Raw genomic sequence first — 10,035 nt, forward strand, 5'->3', positions numbered from 1 at the left:
GTCTGCAAGGTGTGGATGATGAGTGGGACTTCCAAGGAATATGAGTGCTACCCAGTCCACCTTATCAATGAGAACTACCTCGGGTATTTGTGGATAATGTACTCGGCTTCCATGCCCTAACTGGTTGCGATACTGTCTCCTCATTTGCTGAACATGGGAAGAAGTCATGTTGGACTGTGTATTTGCAACACCCAGAATGGTTACATGGTGTTGGTCGGGATGGGCCTCAAGGTGACGTTGAGGAGTTTTTGTGCCATCTGTACAAAGCACCATGCACATTTTTGGGTATTGACAGGGCTAGACATGACTTGTTTCAGAAAAAGGCAATGGAAATGTTACCTCCAACAAGTGATGAATTGTCATTGCATCTTGCATGTGCAAATCACCAGGCAAAGGTATGGTTGCAATCTGACAAGGTAGATGTTATGGCCTGGTCAGATTGCACGATATCAGTCCGATTTTGGCCATTTGTCGTGACCGACAAGTTTACAGCGTCGTATCCGATTTCAAATGATCGGGCACGACATCAAACGCGGAGGGAATCTTATAATGTGACATGCTTCACGACTTGCGATTTTTCGTTCACAACGTTCTAAAACAGCCCGACCAAAAGACTGGCTTGTCAGAAATTTGACGGGAGTCGTAATGACGCGACCGATGCTTTCGGTGTATGTGGCCACTCTCCCGACCAAGACGCGGAGAGGCTTTCATGGTTCTAAAATCGTATAGTGTGACATGGTAGATCGTAAACGACAATTGTGAGCAACAAAAACATTGTAGCCTATAGTCTGACCCTGCCATTAGTGAAATCCCTGAGGAGACAGGTGGTTGGAAGGTTGTAGACCAACACTTGGTGGTTGTGTGACTCAGCTCCTGTTCCAAGTAGTTGCTTGAAGCTGATAACTTGTGGTTGTAGAACCAAGTGCCATACACATGCCTGCACTTGCCTTAAGAATGGATAGCCTTGCACACCTGCATGCAGTTGTGATGCTGATGGATGTCTCAACAATGTAGGGATGGAACATGATCAGGACGAGACAGCCTTTTTGTAATACAGCAACAAAAATTGCACATTGCAAAACATTGCATATATTACAAAAACATTCAGACAGTCTGAATTGACATTTGAATTGACATTGACATTTTGCCTTGAAATAAAGAAGCATTCTTGTTATTCATTAGCAATATATTCTCAAGAGAACGTTTTGTGTTATTCATAGCATAAAGGAGTAATGGCCATATCAAGTCTATATATCCAAATTATTTATCAATAAAAATAAATATTTATCAAAAAAATCTTTCAAACTTTTCAAAAAAGAATGCCATGAAAATAAAGCCCCCAAAAAGACTAACCATAAAATCTATTGTTTTAGACCTTTTAACCTTCAAATTTGACCTTTATAAATTATAAATATGATGTTGGCAACCACTGGACTCTGGAACTTCAGACCCTACTAATAACTTCTAGCATGGTTGCCAACTTTTTAAAAAGGATGTCTAGAAAATAGAGCCCCCCAAAAAAGACGAATCATGAAATCTATTGTTTTCAACCTTTTGACCTTCAAATTTGACCTTAAATTATAAAAATGATTTTGGCAACCACTGGATTCTGGAACCTCAGGCCCTATTAATAACTTCTGGCATGGTTGCCAACGTTTTAAAAAGGATGTCTTGAAAATAGAGCCCCCCAAAAAGACGAACCATGAAATCTATTGTTTTCGACCTTTTGACCTTCAAATTTGACCTGAAATTATAAAAATGATGTTGGCAACCACTGGATTCTGGAACCTCAGACCCTACTAATAACTTCTAGCATGGTTGCCAACTTTTAAAAAGGATGTCATGAAAATAGAGCCCCCCCCAAAAGACAAACCATTAAAATCTATTGTTTCCAACTTTTTGACCTTCAAATTTGACCTTAAATTATAAATATGATTTTGGCAACCACTGGATTCTGGAACCTCAGACCCTACTAATAACTTCTAGCATGGTTGCCAACTTTTAACAAAAAATGCCATCAAAAGTTTTTTTTAGGGTCTTGGCCTGCCGACTGGCTTTTCTCCAGTATGAGTCCTCTGATGTAGCGTGAGTTGACCCTTCGATGCAAAGGCCTTTCCACACTGCAAACACAGATGTGGCTTTTCTCCAGTATGGATCCTCTGATGTCTCTTAAGATCACCTGTATCTGTAAATGTCTTTCCACACTGAGAACACCGATGTGGCTTTTCTCCAGTATGGATCCTCTGATGTCTCTTAAGATCACTTATACATTTAAAAGCCTTTCCACACTGAGAACACTGATGTGGCTTTTCTCCAGTATGGATCCTCTGATGTTTCTTAAGATGACTTGTATCAAAAGCCTTTCCACACTGCGAACACTGATGTGGCTTTTCTCCAGTATGGATCCTCTTATGTATTTTGAGATGACCCTTTTGTGTAAAGGCCTTTCCACACTGAGCACTGATGTGGCTTTTCTCCAGTATGGATCATCTGATGTTTCTTAAGAGCGTACTTATCAATAAAAGCTTTTCCACATTGAGAACAGTGATGCCGTTTGTCTCCAATATCTGTAATCTGATGGTCAGTGAGCAGTTCCTCCCTGCTTTCCAACTCCTGGTGTAATTTCTGGTATGAAGTCTCCTGGTTACATGAGAGGTTCTTACACACTTGGTTTCCTTTTTCCTTCCTGTGTTCTGATTTAATAGCTTGATTCCTTTGAATGTCTCCTACAACAAAATAACAAATTGAGTGTTTGCAATAATATATATTCACATTGCAACATTGTTTGTTTTTTTTATCATAATACAAACTGTTCAGAAACTCACCTCTTGGAAAATAATCTGTGTGGTCATGAAGATCTGAAGACATGTCTTCCTTTTTAATGTCCTGTAGTGGCATGGATATTTCAGTCTTACATTCATGTTCCAGTCCATATTCTTCGTTCTCTTTCTTAGTTGTAAACAGATACTCTTGTAGGAAATCATCAAATTCTTCTTCACTCTCCTTCTTCACTGCCGTGAGCTGGTCTGATCCTGACATTTCAAATGTCAGTTTACAGAATAATAGCAATCAAACAATCCTTCAGTGCAAAGACAGATGTATTCCTCTAGATACGTGTACCAAATGTGACTTCAGTATTAAGACCCCCGTCTGTTGTGTTCATGATCTAGTCCTTTTGCCTGCCCTATTAGCATCTAGAATTCATTCCTAACCAATTAGCTGCAAGGGCTTTAGGAATGCAAATCTGATGTGGGAGGGAATTCCATATGTATGAGCTCTCTTCACACAACTGATGGTCCTCAAATGGACATGGTCAGACCTCACACTGCTCAAAGTCCACAAAGGAGAACAGGTGGGGTGGGGTGGAGTGGAGCCATGGAAGTGTGAAATATGAAGGTTATGGCTTGTTCTGGTCAAAGGATACATGCTGAATTCTGTAGGTTAGGAGAGGTGTAGCAAATATGCTTGCGTTGTCTTTTTTTTACAGTGATCACACATGGTAGAATGTGGTACAAGAGAGCCGGTCCAGTGCTAGTTTATGTAAACACTTCAGGTATATCTGGACTGTAAAGGCTTTTTCACACTGCAAACACTGATATGGCTTTTCTCCAGTATGAGTCCTCTGATGTTTCCTAAGATCACTTGTACCTGAAAAAGCCTTTCCACACAGCAAACACCGATGTGGCTTTTCTCCAGTATGGATCCTCTGATGTTTCCTAAGATTACTTGTACCTGTAAAAGCCTTTCCACACTGAGAACACAGATGTGGCTTTTCTCCAGTATGGATCCTCTGATGTATCTTGAGATGACCCTTTTCTATAAAGGCCTTTCCACACTGAGAACACTGATGTGGCTTTTCTTCAGAATGGATCATCTTATGTTTCTTGAGATCACCCTTCAAAATAAAGGCCTTTCCACACTGCAAACACAGATGTGTTTTTTCTCCAGTATGGATCCTCTGATGTCTCTTAAGATCACTTTTACCTGTAAAAGCCTTTCCACACTGAGAACATGAATGTGGCTTTTCTCCAGTATGGATCCTCTGATGTCTCTTAAGATCACCTGTACCTGTAAAAGCCTTTCCACACTGCAAACACTGATATGGCTTTTCTCCAGTATGAGTCCTCTGATGTAGCGTGAGTTGACCCTTCGATGCAAAGGCCTTTCCACACTGCAAACACAGATGTGGCTTTTCTCCAGTATGGATCCTCTGATGTCTCTTAAGATCACCTGTATCTGTAAATGTCTTTCCACACTGAGAACACCGATGTGGCTTTTCTCCAGTATGGATCCTCTGATGTCTCTTAAGATCACTTATACATTTAAAAGCCTTTCCACACTGAGAACACTGATGTGGCTTTTCTCCAGTATGGATCCTCTGATGTTTCTTAAGATGACTTGTATCTGTAAAAGCCTTTCCACACTGCGAACACTGATGTGGCTTTTCTCCAGTATGGATCCTCTTATGTATTTTGAGATGACCCTTTTGTGTAAAGGCCTTTCCACACTGAGAGCACTGATGTGGCTTTTCTCCAGTATGGATCATCTGATGTTTCTTAAGAGCGTACTTATCAATAAAAGCTTTTCCACATTGAGAACAGTGATGCCGTTTGTCTCCAATATCTGTAATCTGATGGTCAGTGAGCAGTTCCTCCCTGCTTTCCAACTCCTGGTGTAATTTCTGGTATGAAGTCTCCTGGTTACATGAGAGGTTCTTACACACTTGGTTTCCTTTTTCCTTCCTGTGTTCTGATTTAATAGCTTGATTCCTTTGAATGTCTCCTACAACAAAATAACAAATTGAGTGTTTGCAATAATATATATTCACATTGCAACATTGTTTGTTTTTTTTATCATAATACAAACTGTTCGGAAACTCACCTCTTGGAAAATAATCTGTGTGGTCATGAAGATCTGAAGACATGTCTTCCTTTTTAATGTCCTGTAGTGGCATGGATATTTCAGTCTTACATTCATGTTCCAGTCCATATTCTTCGTTCTCTTTCTTAGTTGTAAACAGATACTCTTGTAGGAAATCATCAAATTCTTCTTCACTCTCCTTCTTCACTGCCGTGAGCTGGTCTGATCCTGACATTTCAAATGTCAGTTTACAGAATAATAGCAATCAAACAATCCTTCAGTGCAAAGACAGATGTATTCCTCTAGATACGTGTACCAAATGTGACTTCAGTATTAAGACCCCCGTCTGTTGTGTTCATGATCTAGTCCTTTTGCCTGCCCTATTAGCATCTAGAATTCATTCCTAACCAATTAGCTGCAAGGGCTTTAGGAATGCAAATCTGATGTGGGAGGGAATTCCATATGTATGAGCTCTCTTCACACAACTGATGGTCCTCAAATGGACATGGTCAGACCTCACACTGCTCAAAGTGCACAAAGGAGAACAGGTGGGGTGGAGTGGAGCCATGGAAGTGTGAAATATGAAGGTTATGGCTTGTTCTGGTCAAAGGATACATGCTGAATTCTGTAGGTTAGGAGAGGTGTAGCAAATATGCTTGCGTTGTCTTTTTTTTACAGTGGTCACACATGGTAGAATGTGGTACAAGAGAGCCGGTCCAGTGCTAGTTTATGTAAACACTTCAGGTATATCTGGACAACAGGAGCTCAGGCTTTTTGGACATTATATCTAAATGTCTGTGCTGTCTCATGCCGTGTATTTCTAGGTTATTGTTGCATGCTGCATTCTTCCTGAAAATGGCTTTTGATTATTACAGTGCATGAAAATGCACTGTACTGTTCTTCCTATTCTTCTTATTATTACAGTGCATGAAAATGCACTGTACTGTTCTTCCTAGGCTTCAACTTCTTATTATTCTTCTTCTAACGCACGCAATTAAGCTTCAACCGCTTAACGTAGAAACTCCATTCAAACTATGTCGCGTAGGTCTTACTTACGCGATGTGTGCTTTGTATTTTTCAACCTTGTAACTTTTATACTTTTTAAACTATTAGTTAAAAACTATTACCATTTCCCCCATAGACTTAACATTGCTCATTATGACATCACGGCAGCAATTAGAATCTTATGCCAGGTGGCCGGCCACCTGGGCACCAACTGTCAGTTTCTCTCAGGCTCCTCTCTGAAGACTACATATTCTGTTCCCCTGTATCCTCTGCGCACAACAGTATCAAAATAAGTCCTCCTAATTCCATCCAACTTTATATCCATTCATCTTCTTCAAACCATTCACTCATCCACCCATTCTAAACAGTCTGCCTATCAACAACATCAATTAGACGCTCTACATTGAACTTTTAAACAATCTACTCTGTCTCAGGCTGGCTCTCTTGAGACTAGCCAGTTAAATTGATTACACCTGTATCTGTATCCACTACTCTCAGTAGAGAGCTGTGTCTCTCCATTCTACAAGAATATAAGGCACATTCCATCCAACATTCTATCCATTCATCTTCTTCAGACCATTCACTCATCCACCCATTAAACTGTCTTATCAACATCTATTAAACAATCTGTCTATCAACATCCATTAAACTCTCTGTCTATCAACATTAATTAGACTATCTACATTCAACTTTTTAATTATTTACTCTGTCTCAGGCTTTAAGAGTACTCTGGCTCTCTTAAGACTAGCCAGTTAAATTGATTACACCTGTGTCAACTACTCTCAGAGAGCTGTATCAGTGTCTCTCTTAACAAGAATGTAAGGCACATTCCATCCAACCTTCTATCCATTCATCTTCTTCAGACCATTCACTCATCCACCCATTAAACTGTCAATCAATATCTATTAAACAATCTGCCTATCAACATCCATTAAACATTCTGTCTATCAACATTAATTAGACTATCTACATAAAACTTTTAAAGTATTTACTGTGGGTCCCTCTCAAGCACCGTTTATATGTCCTCCCTCGCTCCTCAATGATCTACATGAAGAAAGATAGAAGAAGGGCTAAACTATCCCATTGTTGCCGCTCCATCATTCTTTATGTAGATCAGTAAGGAGCGAGAGAGGACGCGTAAACGCTATGAGAGGCACCTTCTGTCTCAGGCTTTAAGCATACAATCTCATTAAGACTACAGATCCTGTTTCACTACTTCCTCTGTCCACAACTGTTTCAAAATAAAGGTCCTCACTGCAATAATACACTATTAAATAATTTAACCATTGAAACTACTCAACTATTGAACTGTTCAACCATTCCAACTGTCAGTTATCATCCACTATGCCTCCAGTCAACTACATGAAACCTCCTTGTACCTAGCAACCAACATAGCAACCATTAAAATTAAGTGTTTATGACCGTTTCCATAGCAACCAACATGATTATACTGCAGTAACTTCTTGCTTCCTGATAGTGGCCACCATGGATACCCTAGCAACAAATGTTTCAAAATAAAAGTCCTTACTAGCAAGTTAGCATGGTTAGCATAGTTAGCATTGTTAGCATAGTTAGCATTTTTAGCATGACTGCAAAAAATCATCAACTAAGTTAGCTAATCAACCTGGTTAGCATTGTTAGCAAATTTAGCATTGTTAGCATAGTTAGCATTTTTAGCATTACTGCTAGAAATCATCGGTTCAGTTAGCTAATCAACCTGGTTAGCATTGTTAGTAAAGTTAGCATTGCTAGCATAATACGCATTTTTAGCGTAACTGCTAGAAATCATTAGGTAAGTTAGCTAATCAACATTTTAACATGAATAGAAATCATTAGTTAAGTTAGAACTGGAACGTTTCATCTTTAAACTGTCTACCTTCACACTATCAACTCTCTGTAAACTATGCAACCACCATGTTTACCCTAGCTACACCTTAGTAACCATATCTACATTATCTATCTATTTTTGCATTTTCATGCACTGGTAATTCCTTGGAATTGCATTTCTAGTTAAACTTCTTCTTCTAACGCTCGCAATTCAGCTTCAACCGTTTAACGTAGAAACTTCATTCAAACTTTGTTGCGTAGGTCTTGCTTATGCCATATGTGCTTTATATTTTTCAACTTTGTAACTTTTATACTTTTTAAACTATTAGTTAAAAACTATCACCATTTCCCCCATAGACTTAACATTGCTCATTATGACATCACGGCAGCAATTAGAATGTTACCCCAGCTGGTCAGCCACCTGGGCACCAACTGTCAGTTTCTCTCAGGCTCCTCTCTGAAGACTACATATTCTGTTCCCCTGTATCCTCTGCGCACAACAGTATCAAAATAAGTCCTCCTAATTCCATCCAACTTTATATCCATTCATCTTCTTCAAACCATTCACTCATCCACCCATTCTAAACAGTCTGCCTATCAACAACATCAATTAGACACTCTACATTGAACTTTTAAACAATCTACTCTGTCTCAGGCTGGCTCTCTTAAGACTAGCCAGTTAAATTGATTACACCTGTATCTGTATCCACTACTCTCAGTAGAGAGCTGTGTCTCTCCATTCTACAAGAATATAAGGCACATTCCATCCAACATTCTATCCATTCATCTTCTTCAGACCATTCACTCATCCACCCATTAAACTGTCTATCAACATCTATTAAACAATCTGTCTAACATCCATTAAACTCTCTGTCTATCAACATTAATTAGACTATCTACATTCAACTTTTAAATTATTTACTCTGTCTCAGGCTTTAAGATACTCTGGCTCTCTTAAGACTAGCCAGTTAAATTGATTACACCTGTGTCAACTACTCTCAGAGAGCTGTATCAGTGTCTCTCTTAACAAGAATATAAGGCACATTCCATCCAACCTTCTATCCATTCATCTTCTTCAGACCATTCACTCATCCACCCATTAAACTGTCAATCAATATCTATTAAACAATCTGCCTATCAACATCCATTAAACATTCTATCTATCAACATTAATTAGACTATCTACATACAACTTTTAAAGTATTTACTGTGGGTCCCTCTCAAGCAGCGTTTATATGTCCTCCCTCGATCCTCGATCCTCAATGATCTACATAAAGAAAGATAGAAGAAGGGCTAGACTATCCCATTGTTGCCGCTCCATCATTCTTTATGTGGATCAGTGAGGAGCGAGAGAGGACGCGTAAACGCTATGAGAAGCACCTTCTGTCTCAGGCTTTAAGCATACAATCTCATTAAGACTACAGATCCTGTTTCACTACTTCCTCTGTCCACAACTGTTTCAAAATAAAGGTCCTCACTGCAATAATACACTATTAAATCATTTAAACATTGAAACTACTCAACTATTGAACTGTTCAACCATTCCAACTGTCAGTTATCATCCACTATGCCTCCAGTCAACTACATGAAACCTCCATGTACCTAGCAACCAACATAGCAACCATTAAAAAGTGTTTATGACCGTTTCCATAGCAACCAACATGATTATACTGCAGTAACTTCTTGTTTCCTGATAGTGGCCACCATGGATACCCTAGCAACAAATGTTTCAAAATAAAAGTCCTCACTAGCAAGTTAGCTAGTTACCATGGTTAGCATAGTTAGCATTGTTAGCATAGTTAGCATTTTTAGCATAACTGCAAAAAATCATCAACTAAGTTAGCTAATCAACCTGGTTAGCATTGTTAGCAAATTTAGCATTGTTAGCATAGTTAGCATTTTTAGCATTACTGCTAGAAATCATCGGTTAAGTTAGCTAATCAACCTGGTTAGCATTGTTAGCATTGCTAGCATAGTAAGCATTTTTAGCGTAACTGCAAGAAATCATTAGCTAAGTTAGCTAATCAACATTTTAACATGAATAGAAATCATTAGTTAAGTTAGAACTGGAACGTTTCATCTTTAAACTGTCTACCTTCACACTATCAACTCTCTGTAAACTATGCAACCACCATGTTTACCCTAGCTACACCTTAGTAACCATATCTACATTATCTATCTATTTTTTGCATTTTCATGCACTGGTAATTCCTTGGAATTGCATTTCTAGTTTTTATTATTATCATTATTTATGTATTGATGAATACATAAATAATGCCACAGTATCCTTGAATTTCCCTTTGGGGATCAATAAAGAATCTATCTATCTATATATCTATCTAT

General features: G+C 38.8%; 1 protein-coding gene across 1 annotated transcript; it reads right to left on the reverse strand.

The window, feature by feature from the left end:
- Window positions 1-200: 200 nt before the first annotated feature.
- LOC134100374 (zinc finger protein 664-like) lies at window positions 201-5,095 on the reverse strand. Its single transcript, XM_062553552.1, has 5 exons — window positions 4,882-5,095; window positions 3,985-4,581; window positions 3,598-3,816; window positions 2,052-2,383; window positions 201-257 (listed from the first exon to the last, which is right to left on the reverse strand). Exons 1-5 carry the CDS (start codon window positions 5,093-5,095, stop codon window positions 201-203), a joined length of 1,419 nt encoding a protein of 472 aa, XP_062409536.1.
- Between the last annotated feature and the right edge of the window lie 4,940 nt (window positions 5,096-10,035).

This window comes from Sardina pilchardus, chromosome 14 (assembly GCF_963854185.1).
Source record: "Sardina pilchardus chromosome 14, fSarPil1.1, whole genome shotgun sequence".
In the NCBI taxonomy this organism is placed as follows: domain Eukaryota; kingdom Metazoa; phylum Chordata; class Actinopteri; order Clupeiformes; family Clupeidae; genus Sardina; species Sardina pilchardus.

What these genes read in the sequence shown, in the direction of transcription:
- LOC134100374 (XM_062553552.1), bottom strand. Translation starts at nt 5,095, where the DNA reads ATGTCAGGATCAGACCAGCTCACGGCAGTGAAGAAGGAGAGTGAAGAA. An exon ending in GTGTGGAAAGGCTTTTACAG is followed by an intron (nt 3,817 to 3,984) that starts GTAAAAGTGATC and finishes AGGCCTTTATAG; the next exon opens with AAAAGGGTCATCTCAAGATA. An exon ending in TCATACTGGAGAAAAGCCAT is followed by an intron (nt 2,384 to 3,597) that starts ATCAGTGTTTGC and finishes GAGAAAAGCCAC; the next exon opens with ATCAGTGTTCGCAGTGTGGA.